The sequence below is a fragment of the Numida meleagris genome, chromosome 3 (assembly GCF_002078875.1).
Source record: "Numida meleagris isolate 19003 breed g44 Domestic line chromosome 3, NumMel1.0, whole genome shotgun sequence".
NCBI lineage: Eukaryota > Metazoa > Chordata > Aves > Galliformes > Numididae > Numida > Numida meleagris.
The window spans coordinates 79,328,325-79,350,800 of NC_034411.1; the positions used below are offsets into that span (position 1 = coordinate 79,328,325).

The 22,476-nt window shown below is 35.8% G+C and overlaps 1 protein-coding gene across 4 annotated transcripts in view; it reads right to left on the bottom strand.

Moving 5' to 3' along the window:
• Positions 1 to 22,476, bottom strand: part of TTK (TTK protein kinase) — a 38,193-nt gene that overhangs the window by 9,294 nt on the left and 6,423 nt on the right. For all 4 annotated transcript variants that reach the window (XM_021392040.1, XM_021392038.1, XM_021392039.1 and 1 more), the window contains exons 3-18: positions 21,839 to 21,986; positions 21,370 to 21,595; positions 18,110 to 18,216; positions 14,584 to 14,727; positions 10,710 to 10,818; positions 10,541 to 10,616; positions 10,361 to 10,458; positions 9,478 to 9,577; positions 8,637 to 8,760; positions 5,805 to 5,989; positions 5,554 to 5,690; positions 4,129 to 4,255; positions 3,278 to 3,370; positions 2,014 to 2,171; positions 1,780 to 1,931; positions 201 to 325 (exon numbers count right to left, since the gene is read on the bottom strand). In XM_021392040.1, coding sequence (XP_021247715.1) covers positions 201 to 325; positions 1,780 to 1,931; positions 2,014 to 2,171; positions 3,278 to 3,370; positions 4,129 to 4,255; positions 5,554 to 5,690; positions 5,805 to 5,989; positions 8,637 to 8,760; positions 9,478 to 9,577; positions 10,361 to 10,458; positions 10,541 to 10,616; positions 10,710 to 10,818; positions 14,584 to 14,727; positions 18,110 to 18,216; positions 21,370 to 21,595; positions 21,839 to 21,986 — 2,109 coding nt within the window. The remainder of the gene's footprint in view (positions 1 to 200; positions 326 to 1,779; positions 1,932 to 2,013; positions 2,172 to 3,277; positions 3,371 to 4,128; positions 4,256 to 5,553; positions 5,691 to 5,804; positions 5,990 to 8,636; positions 8,761 to 9,477; positions 9,578 to 10,360; positions 10,459 to 10,540; positions 10,617 to 10,709; positions 10,819 to 14,583; positions 14,728 to 18,109; positions 18,217 to 21,369; positions 21,596 to 21,838; positions 21,987 to 22,476) is intronic.

Consider the following 22,476-nt stretch of genomic DNA (forward strand, 5'->3'; position numbering starts at 1 on the left):
TTTTGTCTCAAAGTACAGAAAAGCATATAGGAAATACACTGCTGAAGGCCACTGTTGCTTGTTTAAAGAATGTATCTATGTATTTTTACATTTTTTTAGTTGAAGTTAGTACAGTACTCATCCAAGTTGCTATATTAACATAATTAACAATTACAACATTCTACTGAAAGCTGAACACCAATTTTCCAGTAGTATGTCACCTGTGAATCTTTAACGATGCTTGTCACATCTGGCTGCATTTGGTTTGCAATGCCAAAGTCAATCAGCTTTAACATTCCATCAACTATCAGAAAGTTCGCTGGTTTCAGATCACTGTGAACAATGCCTGTCAAATAGAGTTTAAAGTCAATCCATGTCGCTACTGAAGTATGTTCATTGTTCAGTTACCTAACCCTTGTACAGAAAGAACATGCAGATCACCTGTTTGGTGATAACTAAATTATTCTTTGTAGATTTCATTTAATAAAGTGTTTCGTTCTCTTTTTAATCAGAAGTTAGACTTGCATAATAAGTTCATAGTTTGAAGTATTAAAATCTGCAGTAACCCTGAAATAACTCCATGAAACTCAAGTTGAATAGTTCCTCTCAGTAAAAGACAGGCTCTCGAGGGGACCTACACCTACACTGTAGGTGCAGAGCCATTTACTTAAAACAATAGAATCAGCATTTAGCTTCAGATTCCCCAAGTTTTCTTTTTGCTATGGCACAGGCAGTAGCTTTTTAGTAAACTTCATTTATATTACAAGGAAGTAAAACAAGTACAGTGCACTATTTTAATGTCAACTGATTTAGTACAGTTGTAAAAACAGAAAATCAGGAAAGTAGACACCAGATGTAGCCAAAAAGCAGGGAAACTAGAAATTTTAAAAGCGAAAGCCAGGAAGAGAAAGAAGTTCACATCACTTCTACAACCTGAATGAGATCGAAAAACAGACAGGAAAAAACAGATTGTAATAAGGGATTTCTGTAGTTCTGCTGTCGCTGGTCAGGAACGCTGCCATACCAAACTGTTCTGAATCTATTCAATGGCTTGCTTACTTCTTTAGTTTTCTCCTAAATAATTAGCTAAGCTGGTACTTGGAGAAAAAGAAAAAAAGAGTGCAGGGAAGAGGGAGGGAGAAAGACAGAGATAGCTTAGTTTGATCCTTTCTGCTTCCTTGATCTAACAGAACGTACCATTCACTGATGATTTGCTGCACTGATGTCTCAAAAGCACTCTGCTTACATTAAGAATTATGAGTTTCGGTCATTCTTACCCATGTAATCAACCAATTCTTTTTTATATTTTTCAGCCTTCACCGTGTTACACAGGAACAGAATACAGGTACATGCATCTCAATTATGTGGGTAAGGATGAAAGAAAGCCTCACTAACTGCAGGAAGCAAAGAAGGTGAAACATTTAGTAAAGAAGACAGATCTGTGCAGAAGCAAAGTCAAAACTTCTGTGGAAAGGACAGGTGGTTAATAATGAAGATTTTATGGAGAACAAGAAATACCAGGAGTCTACAGTGTAGTCCGTTACAGAAATCATTTTCCAGCTGTTGCAAGGAAATAGAAAGCGTTCTAAGACAGTGATAATTGTCAATCCCTTTGAGTCTAAAATGAGTCTACCTCAGTATCAAGATATGCTTTCTTTGTTTCATTATCACAATACAGTAAATGCCATCTTCAAAGATCACTAGGCTTACACCAAAACTGAAAGCAGTATTGCCTCCAAAATTCAAAACACCATATCTGCCTTATAAGCTACACAAATACCCAGAATTATTTAACAGTACCATGTTCATGGATTGTGTGAACAGCTTCCAACATATTTTTCCAATAGCTCTTCCGTTCCAATGGATCAATGTTTTTTTTCTTTTTCAGCCAGCTATTGAGATCAATATTTCCACATTCCATTACCATGTAGATATGTTGATCAGTAATTTCACTAAAATAAAATAAAAGTTAAAATTCGAGGCAGCTTTATTAAAATCAATACTGCATGATATAAAAAGTAAGAGTTCACTCACTAGCTATAAAGACGGATTATCTTATCACTATGCTCTTGTAGCTTACTCAAATGAGCAATTTCATTCTTATAGCTTTCAACAGTCTGTTGATCAGCTTCTTCTAGATTCACATACTTGACCGCATACAGCTGCTTCTTTTCATTCAGTACTTGAAACACCTGAAAAAACAGTTAAATTCATTCCATCTTAATTCTGATTTACTGCATGGTCTTCCATTTCACCACAGCAGAGTTTCAAAGGAAAGACATACCTTTTTAAAAGGAAGAAGCACAGTACATTTACATAAGTTCCTACCTGTTTGCTGAAATTTACATTTTATCAAAATTCATCAGTTACAACAGAAACAAGCTGGAGAAGAGGAGGCTCAGAGGGAATCTCAATGTCTATAAATACCTGAAGGGAAGATGCTGAGAGAATGGAATCAGGCTCTTTTCATTGGTACTCAGGTACAGGAAAAGAGGCAACGGGCACAAACTGAAACACAGGAGGTTCCCTCTCTACATCAGGAAGCATTTCTTTACTGTACAAGTGACAGAGCTCCGGCACAGGTTGCCCAGGAAGGTTGTGGAGTCTCCTCCTTGGAGATTTTCAAAAGCCACCTGGACACGGTCCTAGGCACCCTGCATGAGTAGGGGTTGGACCAGATGGCATCCAGAGATCCCTAACAACCTCAACCATTCTGTGATTTTGGACAATTCTGTGATACCAGGAATTTTAAGTCTCTTCATCTTAAAGACTACCTTCAGGAATGTATAACAGTCTAACTTAAGGCCTATGTAGCAAGCAAACCAAGGAAGTGGGCTCCCACCACCATTTACTAATCTAAGATAGTTGGGTGATCACTTTCTATTTCTGTAGCTTCTGTTCAGTTTTCTAAGCAAATGAGTACAGTATTTCCATTTACTGTTTTCTTTATTTCAACACACATTGCTTTATTCACCCACTGTTTTGACTTTCTCTCTTCGTTGAAATCAATACTTCTGTTTAACATCCTGAAACAGGGATGCCACAAAATATTACAGCAAGCTCAGAACTCTGAAAAATAACACTATCAAATCTCATGTGTGCTATGCTTCTCTGCATCCATGAAGGATGAAGTGCAAGCTTGGCCTTACAATTACATTTTAGGTTCTTTGTGTCAGCCAAATGCTTCATATGTTAGTACTAGCTCAAGCACTATTAGATAACTATAGTATATATATTTATATTAAATACCACTGTGTAAATGAGTGACTACATCTAAAAGGCTAATGCAGCATCTTACCTTGCTTGAGCCTCCACTACCTATTTGCTTTAATATTGTATAAACTCTTCCTTTAATAGCAATGCATTCATTTGAAGGCATAGAAGCTGAAACCTGTGTACATACAGAAAAGTAAAAGAAAGTAACTATTGGTACATGTGCATAAGAACTTGGCAGAGCTCTACTTTTATTAACATCCTTTACGTTGTCTTGATCTTCCTGAACAAGGCAAAGTATACAAAAGAGAAACCTTAAATATGTTCATCTACTAAAAGCTGAAGATCCCCACAGCATAACTTGTATAACAATTATCACAAGTTTACTAAGCAGCATGATTTCATAAGCTTGTCCATCAACATACTGAATACAGGCCTTGAAACAGCCTCACAAAATTTTGTAGAGACAGCAGAATAGAGGTTATGTCACCTGCTGTGCTCCTAAAAATAAATGCCATTACCTATCCTCAGTTGAGTAACTCCATCAAAATTTACTATTTAAGCCCACCTCAACTGCATAAGAATTTTGTTTCACATTTTTCTTTTAAATCACTCAACCTAACCAGGATTACCATATGCGTGTGCAGAAATACACGCAATGAAAGCACATGCAATATCAATTCTCCACAGCATTTTGCAGGAAAGTAGAGACTAAACTCTGCTGTAAAGTCTCACATAATTCAAATTAGGAAACACTAACTATGCCCAGTAATAAAAAAGTTATTTGCAGAATAAACAAGACTCTGTTTTTTCTTACTTATCCACAAATAAGAGTAGCAACTTTTAATTTAAAGTACATGTAATACACACATCTCCCCTAAAGAAGTCTCCACTGAAAACATCCTAAAATAGCAGAAGACAGCTTAAAATTGTTACCTGCAAGCCCATTTGATTTTGAAATGTAGTTGCTGGAGTATGTGGTAAAAAATATGGGAGCTGGCTGTAGGGAGTAGAAATCTGATATCCTGGTGAAAAGTTGTTCCTTACAATTGGTGTTCTGAAACTAAAGGAAATCATTGTTAAGAATATCTGCCTTCAGTTGTACTTTTTTAAAATGAAGTTTTCTAACTCTAAGATAAAAATCTTCATTCCCTTCTTGAAAGTTAAACCAAATCAGCAAACATCCAAGCCTCTGCTGTATTTAACAATTAGCGTTACAATCTCTTCCACTTTGATGTAGAAGTCCTTAGATCTACAGAAGAACTGTAACACAGTTAGAAAAACATTTCTTTAAAACAGTAGCAAACTAACTTCCCTTCTTCAGATACCAGCTGGCATACTCTATAAGCTGGAAAATGAAAGCACTGTAAAACTAGAAGGGCAGCCCAAAAGACAAGCCACAGTTATTCCTAAACTTACTACTCTATGTTCAAAACATTTCCAGTTGAAATTTTTTTTTTATTGAAAGTGAACATATTGAGACAAAGCTTCAAGACAAACATGAGAAATCTTGAGAACATCATCTACACTGCAAGTGAGCAGAAGGAAGAACATATATTTAAGTAAACTAAAGATTTCAATAAATCCTTGATACCTTTTGATTTGTCCTTGATGTGTCTACCACATGTTTAGTTACATTAACAAATATACTTCCCCCCCCATTGTTTCATTCGTTAATGGCACAGGATGAATCATGACTTACAAATGAGTATTTAAAGAAAAACTTGAGTGTTACACAGATGGCACCAGGCTGCTTGAACCTTGCATTGAATGAAAAGCTATTTGTTTCTCAAACTCTAAGCAGGTTCTTGCACTATTAATTTAGTGGTTCAGAAATACGAGTTATTTCATTTTTGAAGTAACCTAGGCTAAAACACCACTAGTAATAATCTGTGTGGGTTTAGTCTGTAAATATCAAAACTGGAAAACAATTTGATACACTTAGTACTTATTTGGTAGAGAATGAAGTGACAGAAATTTGATTTTTCAATCCTTCAATACAGTCAAAGCACAGCTTTAACTGATCACATAATTACTCAAAAATTACACATACTTCCTGTCTTCAGTACATATTGTGTATAACAAATTCAATTTTCAAAAGTTTCCAAGTTGTCAAAGGGTGGAAGAAGCAAGTACAGTTTCTTTGCAAACCACTTTTTTTTTTTTTAAATCAACCTATACCATGAGATGATTTGCTTCACTCACAACAAACATTCCTACTCAACGTAAAGCATTGGATGCAGTCAGGAATCTTCTTTTGCTGTCTGAACAGAAGAGCTTAAGGAACCCTGTTAAAATCACTGAAGTAGTCCCAGAGATCACGTGCTGCCCATGACTGTGCAGTTAAATGAAGTAGCTTACCACTCCATATAATCAGTACACGTAGAGCTTGGTGTTCCACAAACATACAATGGCTCATTTTTCTTAGAAACAGCATCTGGTGGTGATAGCCTTCTAGACATGGGATGACCAGATTGTTCAAGACTTGACCGCTTTCCCTAAAGGAAGTAAACTTATTATTCCACACAAGAAGCCACCATTAAGAAATCATTCTTTACAATATGTGAAAGCAGCTTCAGGTAGCAAACCATCACATATTCCTGTTACTTTACCTCTCGATAGCAGTTTTGCTGCATCACTTCTTGATGTGGCCATTTTTTTCTGGAGTTAACACAGTTCAGCTTTATCTGATCAAACTGCTTTCTATAGCTTTCAGCAAAACTGGATTGTTGCTGTTGACTTTCCATGCTTTTCCTTGGCTCTGGTATCTTCAGCTCTTGATACTGGAGTTTATTTTCTGAATAAATCAGATAATTAAAAATACTTAATATTCAGTACTTGAAATAGTTTCTGGTAATTTACCTCAATTTCTAGATAATTTTTCCCTCATTTTCTACATCAGAATCAACGAGAATCATTGATCTACTGGAATCTGACATCTTTTACAGAAAGTGTCACTGACAAGGCATTAGTGTAATCTTCAGGGTTCATATTCAGCTCAGTGTAGTAACATGGCAACTTCCTCAAAATCTTAGAGTATTACTACAATAGTAACACAAATGCTCTGCATGCTGTCAGAGAAAACATTTGTAAGACCATATTCATCAGTTGCACTACAACACCCAGGGACACCCTGAGCAGGTTTATAAAGCACTCATGATAAGCTTGCTGCAATACTTCACATTAGAAGTCTATTGCCTGTAGCAACAGGCAATCTATAATCCAGTGTAATTACTCAAGACAAAGGCATAAAGCAACAAGGTTGCTCAGTCTGATGGTTCCTTTGTCAGAGGTCATAAACTGCAGCAGAGTAGACTGTAAATAGCAGAGCTTAAGAGTGTTCCTCCACCTGCTTGTGCATTTTTTTAATTCATGTATCTAGAAAGTATATGCTAGAAGTTGGATGCAATTTTAAAAGACTGAGCTACAAAAAAACTAGCACTTCATTTGGAAGCTTAAATGAAACATAAACAGGCAAAGTATGACCTGAAACCCTAACTGTTCATATGCAAACTAATGGGTAAGGTTTAGAAGTTTTGTGGGTTGGTTTGGTTTGTGTTCTTTTATTTAAAGGGAAGGGGCTGAAGTTGAAAAATTGCATTTTCAAATTAAATTCTCTTTCCTACTACAGGTTGGTATAGGTATAATCCTAAATCCAGCCACTGTCGGATTTCACTGTCGGACATTTTCATACACTTTCTTCGAAGTCATTATTATCCTTCCAAGCTTTATCAGCCCTAAAATACTTGATATAAGTCTGAGTTTTTTCTAAACGGTTATAAACATAAGAGGTTTTTTTCTAATGCTTCTTATTCTATGTTGTGAGGTAAATCAGGCAATAGTCAGACTCCATGCGTTGAATAGATATTTCATTAGCACGTAAGTTAATTTCTAGAATATGCTCAAAATACATCTGGTTCCTAAGTTCGAAAATTTTCTAAATAATTATATTAAATATTTTCAGTAAGAATCTAAGCCATTCAGATGATATCAAAACTTTTTCTTCTCCTTTAAAATGAGTTTAAAAATTAAACAAAAGCATAATTATGTGCTATCACTGCAGATAATCAAGAAACACACAACAGTTAAAGGTTGTAGCATTACATTGCTTAAAGCAAGTGCATTTACATTAATTGACAATGTAACGTAATGGTGCATTTTGATTGTGAACTCTTCAGAGTATCATTAAATTTCAATGTCATTTATTTAGTATAATTGCCATTCACATGAACGAAGGATTCCTGCAGTATAAGTTTGTAAATCTGATTAAACTGAGTATATGGGAAGAAAGGTAAAAGACATTTAGTGGGGTTTTTTGTTTTGTTTTTTTCTTATGTCCTAAAACAGCATAAACAATTTGTCATTTGACAAAGCATTTTCTTAGTTCTTGGAAACCTCTTAAGAAAACAGCCATAGACAATAGGAAAAGTTCTCTATTCTACAACTTGTCCAAAGACTAAGATGAATGCATATGGCGTGATAAAACTCAGGTCAGAAAGACACTATTACAAGATAAGAAGTTTCCAAAGTTACCTCTAAATGTCAAATCAGCTAAGATGCATGCGGCATTGAAGTTGACCAAATACAACAGAATACAAGCGTAACCTAACAGGTGGAGCCAAGAGGAAGGCAACAAAAGCCTGATCAAAACAGAAGTGAGTGTTCACGTCTGAATTAATCTTAATAGAGAAAATCTCATATACGAAGAGCAGCAAAAAAAACAACTACTGTTTCATTCTAATAGGTAAACAGGAGAGAAAGAAGGAAATGCTGAATGCAATGGATTACATGGATGCTCTATATCCACAGGGACACAGAGCTTCGGACTTTATTTTCCCCCAAAACGAAAGAAAGATCTTTTAAAGCTTACTTCAGGCAAAGAAATTAGAGCTATGGCACCTACATGGCAAACTATAAGCATACACAAGGAAAGTCCCAGGAGAAGCAAACTAGTATAATTTGAGTGTCAAAATAAAGCAGACGACACTCCATGAGTATTTTAATCTACAGTTGGAACTGCTGTCAGTCAGCATACACTTTTTCTGTATAAACTATCACTTCAGCTGGCAGTCTTTTTCCAGGCTCAGGCTGGCAAGTCTTAATTTGAGACCCTACATTGATGCTATCTCAATACCTATTTACATTACATTTATCATAAAAGAATATAGGGGAATTAGCACTACACATGGGCATTTTATTTCAAGTCCAGCCATCCACACACAGGGTAGATACATATGACTTCTCAACAGTTATTGCAGTTCTTTTTTGGTACTTCCACAGGCACCACTCAAAACTCATATTTTAATTGATTTCAAACTCTAAGCAGATCCTTTTTTCCCCATTCTTGCAGAATATTTTCTTTAGCAGTCCATTTTTAAGATTCAGAACAGTAATTTTTCAGTATTTATTCTATTTCAACATCCTAGAACGTCACATTAAGTTACCTTCTCTTTTCATCACAAGACTTGTATCTATTTTGTTTTTGAGAGTGACAGTTGAATTGGTGGCTGATTCTAAGCTGTTCTCATCCAACATCTGCAGCTGCACAGAAATTTTTTCTTGTAATGACTAAGAAAACAAGAATCATGTTAAAAAGAAGTAAAATCAATCCCAAGTACAGTGCCCAAAAGATATTTCCTACGGAAAATTAATGACCAGCATACCACAGAACAAAAATTTCAGAAAATAGTGCAGGATACACAGAAATATTACTGATTCTGTCTTTAAAATCCATTAATACACTCAAATGCCGTCGCACAATTTGTTTAACAATTATCTAAATGTTTTCTTTCTGGAAGGAAGAGACATAAAAATGCAAGACATAGCTCACAAATAGACTCCATAAAAAGCCAGGATGTACAGCTACTTAAGCCATTTAAGAGACTTCACTGAAATGGAATACAGAATGAAATATGGAATATATCACTTCATGGAAATAGAATACTTCCCACAATAAAACTCTTGACTACAGCTGAAACAGTCCTGTAGTCAAGATGCAAGACTGTTTCCTATTTATAAATTATATGATGGATTTTTAAATCCTCCTCACCCCGTGCTATTCCTCCCATCAGATTTATTGTTCAGAGAGCTTTTTCTTAACATCTGATTTCGCATAATGCTTTTCAATTCTGAAAGCTACAATGAACATTTCTGCTCACAACTGATTGCTTAACAGAGCAATTCTACTGTATTACTTTAAACAGACTTGAAGTGTTATCATTTTTCTAACAACATCAGTCATCCAGGTAGGGTTCATTCTGCCTATTTGACAGAAATTTACATTACCTTTGAGTCTGCCAGGTCACACGAATCACTCCCATTAGGTTTTGATTCAGACAGTGGAAAAGGTGGAATCAAGGCTGTACATTTGGAGCTAGATATTTGCCTGTTGAAATAATATTGTTAATTGCATCACATGCCAACATCGATTGTCTTTTGTGAGTCAGATAAAAACAGTTGTGTGAAGACTTCTGACTACAAGTTAAAAAACCATAGAAAAATGGGTCCACTAATAGCTAAGTGAGAAACAGTACAGAAGTCTTTAACAATGCCACCATAATCTCATGAAGTAACAGATGACTAATTGGTTGTCTTCTACTGAAAATGGTAAAGCACAGCTAGGATTCTAAACCTTAACAATAGACTTCCAAGTAAATTTCAATCTCTGGGATACACATAACAATGTGGTGTTTTAAGTTGGCAGATCCTTCTGCTGCTGAGCAATTACATTAAAATGAGCATAATAACTTTCTTAATATAACAATGTATCCATTAGTAAACCGCCATTGTTATGAAAGATTATAATGGCATGGCTAAAAGTAAGGATTTAAAAATATTTTGGAAAATAAGACTGTCCTCTATTTGATTTTTGGAACTAAGATATATAAATCTCAAGTTAGTTTCAACTGAAATTATTTTTGTTTTAGTCTCTGTCTCTGCTGAGGCTATCAATTTGCTAGAACAAGAAATGTTACCATACAAACAATCTCAGTATTAAGATAGGAAGATGTTTAGTATCTATCACAATTATGACTATTTGTCAATCATCTTTAGATTAATTTTTAACATTGTTAACACCTTACATTTCCACTGACTTATAAGAAAAACTATTCTTACTGAAAAGGAGAATGAAAACCTGTTGCACTGCAGTAAAACCAAGCAACTATACCTTTTCATAACGCTAGCTGTAAGTGGGGCATCCATCTTCTGCACCTCATCATCAATATCAGTTATGAGTTTAGCAGGAACCCTCCCAAAAGGGCAAGCCTAAGAGTAAATAACAAGTTATCAAATGCACAAAGTAGTATTAAAATTTTAAGATTTTGAAGGAAAATAATTCATGTTGTACCTGGTTAGATTTGTTTAGTGGTCTTAATGGATTGTGGAAATTAACTATAGCATCAAGTTCTTGTGATTTCTCCTCCCTGAAGGCAAAAAAAAACAAACACAAAACACAGTAGTGCGTGGCTTCCTTTTGTAAATGTTTTAAGAAATTAAATAAGAAATCAAGCCATTACCCAAGAAGAAGCTTCGCAATAGCAGAAGAATTTTCAGTAGAATCATTCCTTTTTATATTTCTCTGATTTCCAGCTATGCTCTGAAGTCCAGACTCCTGTATACTTGACACTGCAAGTAAATTAGTTAGTATTGTTCAGATAGCACAACAGACTGCATTTCTAAAGAAAAGTGTCTATAATAATTTTGAAAGATAAACACATTCGCAGTCATCTAGTACCAATATATTAATATCATTATTTTCTATGAATCTAGGCATACATTTCATACAATTTTAAAAGATTTACAGCCAGAAAGATCTAGGACAGGCACAAAATGACATGTAACAGCTAAAGATATATATCAGCTGCTTGATTTCTACAAAGCTAGAATTGCAAACCACTTTAAAACAAAGGAAAATTCAATATATCCAAAGACTAACCAAACAATTTAACTTTGAACTGAAAATCCTCAATCATTGTGCAGAAGGAAGAAAATGTTCAAAGAAAACACCAAACAATGGTTTAAGTAGCATGACACAGGAGGGAGGAAGAAACAGCAGCTTTCAGAGAAAGTCCATTCTCTACATCTCCCCTCTGAAAATAAGCCTTCCCTCTAAAACAGCATTATCTGAAGAATGATTCTGAGGTTTGTCCCATATGGAAGCATCAGGAAATTTAGAACTGCTCATATTTGGATTCTGTTCATTCCACACCCACATCTAAATAACCACAATAATTCCTAAATGAAGCACCTAAACCCAGCTTGTTACCAAAGCCTATTTGTTGGACCCTTCTTCTCACTTATATAATGTAGCACGTATGAGAGTATGAGAGTACTCATATTTCATATCAGGCAAATTAAACTGAATTGGACAAAGAAATTAGCTGGGTGTAATTTAAGTACCTGATTTTGCTCAGGGCAAATTTGAGAGTGCTCTTATAAGCTGTGTTCTATTACTGCAAGTTCACACAAGATAAGGAAGCCAAAAGCAACAGCTTCATTAGCCCCATCTCAATCCAACAGAGAATCTCACTCAGTTATGGAAGATTTGGCAAAAGTTATCTGAAGTTGTACATTAACCTTAAAACAAAAGGCAAAGTCAGCTTCTACTGAACAGTGCACTGAACACTGCCATCATCCAAAATATTTTTGGGTAAAGCTGAAAAATAGAAGGGAAGGTAACTCCTCAGAGATGAACAAATAACCATGAGAAATCAGAACATACAGATGCAACTATACCACACTTGAGATTAACTCTCAATTTAGGGAATACTGAAGTACGAGATATTTTAAGAGCTTTAGGTGAATACTAAACCCAACTTCAGCTTATTATCCTGACAAGCCTTCTCAAAAGGAAATTACTGTCTGATTAGTCAGATAAACTGCTGAGCTCATCTACAACACAAGACAATTTTAAGAAAGAAAGCACTATTGAATAGGCATTAAAAAAAAAATCAAAGAATTGTGATGGTAAGATCTTTTTCATGTAGGCCTTCTTTTCCATCATTAAAGGAAATTATTTGCCTGACCAACAAACAGAATTCATGGTAATCCACTGCCTTCCAAGAAATCCCAGTTTAAGGACTTTTTCTTTTCACCATACAATTTTGCTTAACATTTCAGTTCTGGAGCAATTTATTAAAGTGAACTTCATTTTTACTTTGAAGCCTCCCATGTCTCTTTCTGTCTTTAGTTCGTAGAAGCTAGACTTCCAGCAGATGAACACCAACATTTCAGCTACTTCTAGTTTATATTTTTCTTTTAATAAACTACTCAAGTCAATATACTACTCAGCCAAATATTTAAAAATAAGTACTTCAACACATAACACACTTTGAGTTTAACATTGACACTGAGAATAACTTTCAATTGGCAGCTGAACGATGATTCCAGTATCATCATTCCTATACTCCCATAAACACCCCCAAGCTTTTTTTCCACATAAGTATTTCTTGTCCAAGTTTACCATTGGACTCACATTCAGATGATCTACAATATATTTTAATTCCTTCATAGTTTGAGACAGCCTCTCTCATATTATTCAGAGCATGTGTTTCTTTTTTCCAAGTTATCCCCAGTATGTCAGATATTTATATTGCCATCCATAAAAGAAGGAGGGAGGGGAAATTAAACCAAAAGCTTCTAGACTTCCTGAGGTTTTTACATTTGCGTCATTACTCTATAACTGCACGTAACTCTTGTCAAAGCTTTCTGAACAATCTATTCATGTGTGAAGAAATGCATTACACAGCATTACTACCTTCAAATAAGGAGTTCCTAAAAGCAGCTCTTTAAGTGAAAATATTAAAGAGACAAGACTTAAATGCCTGTAGATTAAGAGATAAGCCTCTTTATTGCTCCAGAAGTAACATGAAAATTCAATTAAAGCCAAGCTCAGTAATCTAAGTCATCTGCATCCCTGCGTTTCAGATATTTCTACTCTGTTGTTACTGCTTTTCAAAACTTTTATCTTTAAATAGTTGCACTGAAATGCAGCATTTTTCAAGTGCTTAATGTTACAAATTAATGTAAACTAAGACTAGATGAGCTCACTCTTCCCCCGAATTCATGGGAATTGAAGAAGACTGGAAGAAGCACTGGAATAAGCTCCCCAGGGAGGTGGTTGAGTCACCTTCCCTGAATGTGTTTAAAAACCATTTGGATGTGGTGCTCAGGGACATGATTTAGTGGTGGGTTGTTAGAGCAGTATGGTTAGGTTGCGGTTGGACGCGATCTTGAAGGTCTCTTCCAACCTGAGCAATTCTATGATTCTATGATTCATTGATTCCTAAGTGGCAGATAAGCTTTCCACACATATTCTTTCATAAGTATTCCTTTAAAATTTGCAGTAAGTAAAGCAAATAATATCAGGTCCAAATTGCACAGTCCATGAAGATTAAATTATCCTGGGAAACAGTTCATCAGATGTGGAATTGAGGTCAATATGGAAACAAAGCTTATAAAAACAAATACCACGACTGAATAATACTGTAAGCATTGCCAAATACTTATTTACCCCTCATAAATAGCATTTCATATTATGTGTCATGGTTTTGTGATTTTCGGTTATTGGTACTCCACATCATAACATCATGTAGTGAATGTACCTGGTTCTCGGAAGAGAAGGACTACTACATTCCCCACGGTACTTTGCTCCTCTGTTACCATTTTCCAGCCGGAGGGAAAAGATAAAAGCTCGCAGTATAAAACTTGCAGATCACGAGACCTCGTCCCTTTTTTCCGCTGTCTCTCGTCTCGGCAGCACCTCGCTCTCCAGCCGTCTTATCGTCGGTAGTAGAGTAAGGCCTACCTTGATTTTGGGACATTCTCTCTCTCTGTATTGGATTTATCAGCTTAAATTGTAATTATATTGTATTATAGTGTGTTGTTTTGCATTCCGATATTTTATTTAGTAAATTAGTTTGTTTCTCCTCAGATTGTTGCCGCTGTTCTTTGCTCTCAGGGCCATCTCCCTACCCTTTTTCCCTTTTCCCTTTTCCCGGGGCGTGGACCCGTGGATCCCCCGTCCCCTTCATCACAGAACCGGGCTGAACGCCCGTAAACCGTTGACAATTATGATCAACAGGAAACAGCAAATCTCTATCATGCTTCTGAAGATGCATCCCTTAAAAATGAAATCAGATCTATTTTGCACTAATTCTGTCCTCATATAAAGCAAAAGAGATACCCTTCACAAAAAACAGTTTACTTTCTGATGACTCTTGAGAAGAGATGGAATCACGTATTGAAGAAGATGGAAAACAGAGAACTATGTTTATTGGACAACAGTGGATTTGGAGTTTGTATCTGGAAAGGACAAACACTGGAATAATTTTTTCCTTTAGCAGTACAACATGCTTGAAATCGATCCATATTTTAAGAGATTGCAATTACCTGCAAAGTTCTCCTTCTCCTCATCTGAAAGCAACTGCTTTTTTTGTGAATTAAAGTTTTGTAGAGCAGTTTCTAACATTTCCAGTGGAACAGCAGAGCACTCCACAGCCTTCTGAAGGAGCTGTTTGCATTTCTTCACATTTCCTAAGTAATAAAGGATATAACATTAGAGATGAAGCAAATAAAAACAATTGCACTGTGGCAATATGGTCGTCATAGTCTTTTTTCTTTAGAAGACATAATTATGTTTACGGTATCATAATCATTTTCCATAATTCTCTGAAGCCATTGTTCAGTCTGCACATTACTGCTTAGATTTCCACTTTTGGAATACTGCCTAGAAGTAGCTACAAATAAATCACTTAAGCCAGTTCTTTTCACATGAAATTGAGCCTCAAGTCATAAAATATGATTTATGACTTCATAACTGTATTGTCAGCATTTATTTAGTTAGAACCACAAGAAAACACAACACAAATGCTAAAATCAGTAGGCTTTTTTCCCCCCGTAGCATAAGCAAGAGGTTTATGGACTTACACATCTGACCAGATACAAAATTATATGTGTATTATAAAATGTCTTTAAACGCAGCAGTTAAGTCAAACATCACCACTCCAGAACGCACTGTAATTAAGAAGGGTGAAAAGGGATGATGAGTTTGTTTGCTTTTGTTTTAGTTTTGGTACTCTCGGGTTCTTTATTTTAATTAGTTTCACACATTACCACTTGCCATAAGCTAAAATAGAAGAGAACAGATGAGGTATATTTTACCAGAACACGCATTAAAGCATTCAGTTTGCATGAATAAGCATATACACATTTAGCTATGAAAAAGTATCAAACATGAATAAAGGAATAAATGCACTGTGACCAAAATCTTCTCCTTGGCTCTTGTTCAGAAAGCACCTGGACAAAATGATGCAACCTTGTTACAGCTGCTAATATACAGCTGTACCTTGTAGTTCTTAATGTCTTATTCCTCATTTCCAGAGCAACAAAATGTAAAGCTCTTCAACTATATGGATGTAGCACCTGTAAGAATACGTTTTTATTATGCTCTAACAGGAGCTCCATGTCTCTAGCACTCAAAACTCCACTGATAACTGAAGGTGAATGTCAGTGTCACCTGCAGTTAAGATTGGAGCCAGAAGGGCAGAACTGATGCTGGAGCAAGCAAATATAAGAATAATCTGTAATGTCTGACAAGGAAGCAAGTAAACATTAAAATAAAACTGGCTATGACTTTATTTAGATTTATTTTGTGCTTAGTCGTAGTGGCTGTTTTTTAAACCCCTTGATTAAATACCATTTTTCTCCCAAATCTGTAACAAGTGGATAGGGCTTTTTGTGGAGTGAATGTTTTTTGTTGGTGTTTGGGTTTTTGCTTATTTGAGAAGCCCTAATCAGCATTCTACCTATGGTTATAGTAATTAGCTACACAGTTCTTTAAGATGACATGTTATTCAAAATGAGAATAGTTTCTCTCTGCATTTAGCGTGACTTTGAACAACTAAGAATATGAGAAAGATGCCCACATTAAAAAAAATCATTCTAACCTCCTTATAAGATTGGAAACAAAGGCAAGGAAGTTAAGCCAGAAGTGTCTAATGGGTCTGTCAGTCTATTTCACAAAAAATACCCAAATGATTGAGGTACACTTAGGCAAAACACTTCATATACTCAAAAGGAGAATTTTATTTAGGGTCATGAGCTTTTAGCAATAAACAATAATCTTGCTTTAAGCACCCAATGAAGAGGCAGCTCCTCATCTGGCCTATTTAAACAAAAACAGTGTTACCTTTGTTACTCCATTTTTAGGTTATGAGCTTTCAGTTTATAAGCAAATTAATATCATTGTCAATCATTGCTTCAAAGTTTTCACTTGAGCTTTCACTCACAATTTCATTCAAAACAAGGTAATGAATGTGTACTTTTTCATCCTAATGCAAAAGGAAAGATTAATTCAGAACCAAACAGCAGGCTCTGCTGAAATGACCTTGTTCAGGAGGTACCAGAGCACGACAGTCCTCTTCTCCATTTGGTCATAGCTGGACAAGCTCACTGAAAAGCAATAGCACTCTGAAGCACCCAGCAGGGACACTACATTACCAAATGTCAAATCAACCTGATCAAAGGTAACAGATACAAATCAAAACCACATGAGAGACAAGACAAAGCCAAACTGTTTGTTCATTTGGGATTAGGATTTAATTTCAGGTTGACTCTTCGCTGTCAAAGTAAAAAGAAAAAACCCACCATGATTGCATGAGCATGTCCCATAACTGCAGGGTGACTAGGTTCATGAGTGATTGTGACAGAAGGATGAAATTTAATTATTAGTAATCACTTGTAACATTTCTAAATTTTAATTAAGTTATAGCAAGTGTAAAACCCACTGTATAACTATTTACCAGTATCTTTATTATTGCAGTACTACCAGTTTATTACCTTAATTAACCAATAATTTGTCTTGTGAGCACTGTATGTAATCAGTTTTTTTTTTTAACTACTGTTTATAAAGCTCAAAACAACAAGCAATACCAGAACACGGCTGGTAAGATAACTGACTAATCAGACTGGGCAAATGATGTTCAACAACAGCTAAGGCATTGATGTGTTGTCAGCATTGTTAAAAAGTCACAAACCTAACACAGCACCTATGAAGGAAAACTCCACTCAAGCCAGATCCAGTACACCCAGCAACAGCATAAAATTTTCAAAAACATCTGCTCTCAGTGCAACTAGTCCTACCAGAGCCAGACAGTTCAAGTATTATTCTTTGGGGTTTTTTTTGATGATGTTATCACTGTCTTCTCAAAATGGCTTGCCTAAAACACTGTAGTAAACTTGACAGAGTACCATTCTATTTTAAACACTGACAAAACTATCTCCTGCTCCCTGACTTGATGGGAATATGACTTCTGACACTGAAAGAAGCTAGCCTACTACTATTATTAAGCAACGGAAGATATCATTCATCTCCACTGTCCCAATACCAACTTGCAACAACAAAACAACAGGAAACAAAAGCAGTCAAGCTACTTAAGAACTTGAGTGACAGGAAAACTTAATTCAACCAGATCTCATTTACAGTTCAGTGTTTTGTTATTTTAAGCAAAATACAAAAAAAAAATCTACAGTTGCTTTTTGGAGGAATATGATCTCTTTCACAACTTGCAAGTATCTAAACGAAAACTACCCCCTAGATTTGATGATCATTTTTCACGTCACTGAGAGTCTCACTCAAATTTGTCAATAAAATCTAAGCTTTAAAATAAAAATGACAACCAATTTTGACCTTGTTTCAAAGTTTTTTTTATAAAAATGAAAAAATAATATATAATGGTATCAGAAATGAAACATTCTAATTAAATTTCAGTCATAAAAGAAAATCCAAGTATTTCATTTTCTGAATTAATACCTATCAGTTTCCTTGAAGAATATGACAGCAGAGGCTTAAAAAAACACCTAAAACACCACAAAACAGCAACAAACATGTTTTTCTGCATGTGTGATAGCTCAATACCTTGTGACAGCTCAAACTGTGCAAAAGCCACATGCACAAAAGCGAATTTCTTGCAGTTCAGTCTGGCCAGATGAAACTGGTCCCGTGCCTCCTCTGGATCTTGAAGACTGTAAAAACAGCATATCACTAGTTACTGAGCATAGAATCGAACATATACCAAGAGAACATTCTACATTCCTCAGAATCGTTAATGAATCAATCATGAAGTACATATAAGCAAAGAGCTTTTAAAAAAAACTAGTAACGTAAATATATCAAACTGACCCTTTTCAAGAAGAAAAATGTGCTCATATATGAAATGAAAGACTGGGGATTCGTTTTGAGGAATAGCATCAACAGTGACAAAGAACACGAAGCTATTTTCCCCCAGAGCACCCACCAACACCTTCCAAGCTGCATGCTGACACCAGAGGAAAATCTCCATTATCTAGCTGCATCCACTTCTACACTAACGAGGCTGCAAGAGGGGATGGAGGGGCAAGGAAGGAAAACAGGGAGCAATTACTACATTAGAGATATTTGATTTTGAATTTGTGGGGAGAAAAAACAACTTCAGGAAGTCCATGTGGAAAAAAGTATCATATAAATCCAATCAGAAGATATTCATCATAAAGTGACACTGAAGTCTGAAATTTTATCAGAGGCTATGAGCTTTTCTACAGCGAAGACTTTCTGCAACTGCACACAAGTTGACAGGGTCCCTTAATAGGTATGAAAGCTGCTGAGGGAATTTTTTTCCTGTCTGAGGATCTGTAATACCACACCTATGCAAAACTAGAACACTAGAATTTGTAATAGCTACCCCTATGAAGTGGTATACAGAAACATCAACTCCTCGTGAAACGTAGTGAATTCATTCAGTTCTCCCCATATTTCTAGGCAACAGTCTTATCAGTTAAATTTGATAGCAGCAAAAGGTAGATTTAAGCCCATTTGCTGGGCTCAAGCCAGAAGCAGCAATGGCAAAGAATATACCTCAAAAATGTTGAGGCTGTGCCACAAAGTCCATGAGATGCATCAGCCAAAGTTTGTTAAGCAGGAAAATGGAGATGCTTGCACACAGTACACCAGTGTTTAGTATTCCAGATAACCTGCAATAAGTACTTGTAAAGGCTCAAACCTATATCACTATGAAACAAGATAACAATCAGGTTTCAAGGCAGGCATAGACTCTTCATCTACTTTTTTTTTATTTTAAAATAAAGAAAAAGCATTCAGCAAAAGCCATACTTATATACAGAAATTTCTTCAAAATTCTATCCTGGCTCAACAGGCATGCAAAAGTAGTACTTTGAAACATGGATATAGGAAAATAAGCTGTTCTCATATTTGTTGCTTAAAAATAAGCATAGAAAACATAACACAGGAAGACAAAAAAACATTTCCCCTAGAAGCATGTAGAATTAATTTTTTAAAAGAGCAAAGTCTCCACCATAGTTTAGGTACGTTACTACAGTCCAGTAATTTAATATACTCAGCTCTGATCATTCAGGGCAATGCCACAAGTACGGAAGAACTCATCCACAGGCAATGTCAGAGAAAATTTGAATTAGCCTTTAACACACTAATTACATTCACTTGCAAAAAGAAACATGTAAATGTTTAAGCATTTCTGTACAGAACTGCTCAGGCTTGGCCAGCAATAAGCAGAACAAGACCTGACGCTAGCAGCAGAGACTGAGTGCCATATACTTGGAGGCAGTGCACTACAGCCAGAAGTAGCAGCAATACTGGTTAGCAAAGCAGTGGGTATTTTAGTACATCTATTATAGAGCATTTTAACAGTGAATAAAGGTACTCAAACTGCTCCCAAGAGAATCCCTAAAGGTGGTAGCAGTGAAGCAGCTAAACACATTTCATTGTTTTGGTTTTTTGCAATGCAATACATAGAATACTGAACAGAGATCTAGGATCCATAAATTCAAAATTGCATTTTAAAGATCAAGTAGAAAAGAGGTTCAAGAGTTTAACATATTAGGAAGGTAGGGAATAGTTTTCCTGAAGGTAAACTCCTACTGTACATGAGATAACAGATACAGCTTAATAATAGGACTCTTTTTGGAATTTTTTTTCCCCAAAAATGTTGATTGAGTCTATATTACACAATTTCTGTTCTGATGAAAATCAACCGACCATCAAAAAAGAACACTATCTTTCCATGTCTTTAGAAATAGGAGGTATTTCTGAAATATGTTTTACTCCAACACTTCAACAGAAAACACTGCTGTCTCCAGGATGCTGTGGATTCACAGCAGGATGTTATGCACTCCTGATTGTTTACCAACAGCAGATTCAACAGCTAACAAAAACTGCCCAATGGAAGTAAAACACCAATGCAACAGAACCCGTGCAGATGATAGTACAGACAAAAAAAAACATACTACATCATGCTGCAAGATCAAAACACCTGCTAGAGTTCTAATGGGAAGAGTATAACAAACAGACAGACTAACTATATTCACTGAGGCCACCTGCTCTGTTCTTCTAGTGAGAGAGATCACTGTGACGTTAAAATGCAGCTCTTCAAAAATGTACCGCTACAATACTTCAAGTGACAATAGGATTTCTTACTAGAAATTATGATCTTGCCCTAAAATAGGTCTGAAAACATCCGAATAATCATAGTTTAAATTTGCACTAGACAAAGAAGTAAACAACCATGATCAGAACTCACTTCATAAAAGTACAGAATGACGTTCTAAGACATTCTTCCTACCCTAAAGGAGCCATTTAATACAGCTGGGATGTGCCTTTCAGAGCAAGGGAGGAGGAAGAATAGGCAATGGGAGACCACTGAAGTTTGCCTGGATGAATTAGATAATAGCAATCTGTCTACCACACAGTCACAGTAGGACGCTTTCAGGAGCCAACAAAGAAATAACCCTGAACTTAGAATGTATACAGTTTAACCTTTGCTAAACTACAATCCGTATTAGAGTTTTATATCAAATTTCACTCACACAACTTCTTTTGATCTAAAGCATAAAGTTTAAATTAGAAAGAGGTGTCATATGCTATTTTTCCCCAATGAACTTCACATACACTGTCCAGAAAGAAAAGCGTCAACATCTCTAAATCAAATTGCTCTGAAGAATCATTTTTCATTAGCAAATACAACAGATGCAAGCACTATGGAGTAGCCAAAGCTGCTCAGCTTCACGGATTCGCTAACAAGAAAACACCACACTATTTTATCACCATTAAAATCCAGAAGTCATTGCTGAGAGTTCTTATATTGAAAATTGAAGATTTGTACTTACGCTTTCAACTCAGCAAATCTCACAAGGATGCGAGCATAGTTCTCATCTTCACTATGCTTTTCTGCAGGTAATGCAGTTACTGCTTGACTGTAGCGACCAATGAGTCTATTCAGTATGCTAAGATCCATCTGAGGAATACCCTTTTTCTCCAGCCGAAGCAAAAAACATAGCCAATCTTCTGGATTATTTGTTGTCATCATTATTTGATTAACAGTTCCAGAGTTATCTGATAGAAAAATAACAAAGCAGGTTAAAACTGCAGCCAATGTGAGTAGAAAGGTTTCTTGCAATACTAGCGTTACGGGGTTTTTGTTTTGTTCCCCCTCACTAGCATATTTTTAAAAGTAAGGAGATTAAATGTACTTCATGGTCATTAACACTGAAGAAACACTACACCTTAAACCCTTTTGGTTAATAGTTCTTTCCTCCTTCAGTTGCATAACTGAAAATAGAGGTTAAAAACACGTACCTGTTGTATCAGCTGATATTTTAGTAGAGTTCAGTTCATCTGTGATATTGTCTTCATTTCTGTATTTGTTTTTCAAGTCTCTAACTCTACTCATGATTGAAGCAATTCGTGGCAATCCTCTTTCACTTAGATCCTCCTCCTCCTCCATCTGCAGACAGAAGGTGAAACCAGGGAAGTTACTGAACAGCCCAGTTGCAACTAGCATTAATTGGAATTAACAGAGGAGAGTCTCTCACTTATATTTTGCAAATTGAGACTCACCACATTAAATAGCTATTCTAATAAGACTTGGTCAATTTAGTTACACAAGTAAACCTCTTAACAGAAGTCAACTTCAGTAAGCAAAAGGAATCAGTACACTTAACTGATCTGCCCAGATGTTAGTCCATGTATCACAGCTGCCCTTTCCAATGTCCAGTGTCTTAAGTGTTTAAATAAAGTACGGGTGGAAAAGTAGTACCTGAACACATAGGATTCTTTTATTAACCCACAACCTAAATCCACAGTTTCACATTGCTAAGAAGCATTTCTACTTCTATCCACACATTCTGCCACATCTCTCAAACAAACAGTAATGGAACAAGGACTTATCAGACCTCATGGTGACCTGGCTCAGAGAGAAACTGCACAAAAAAATT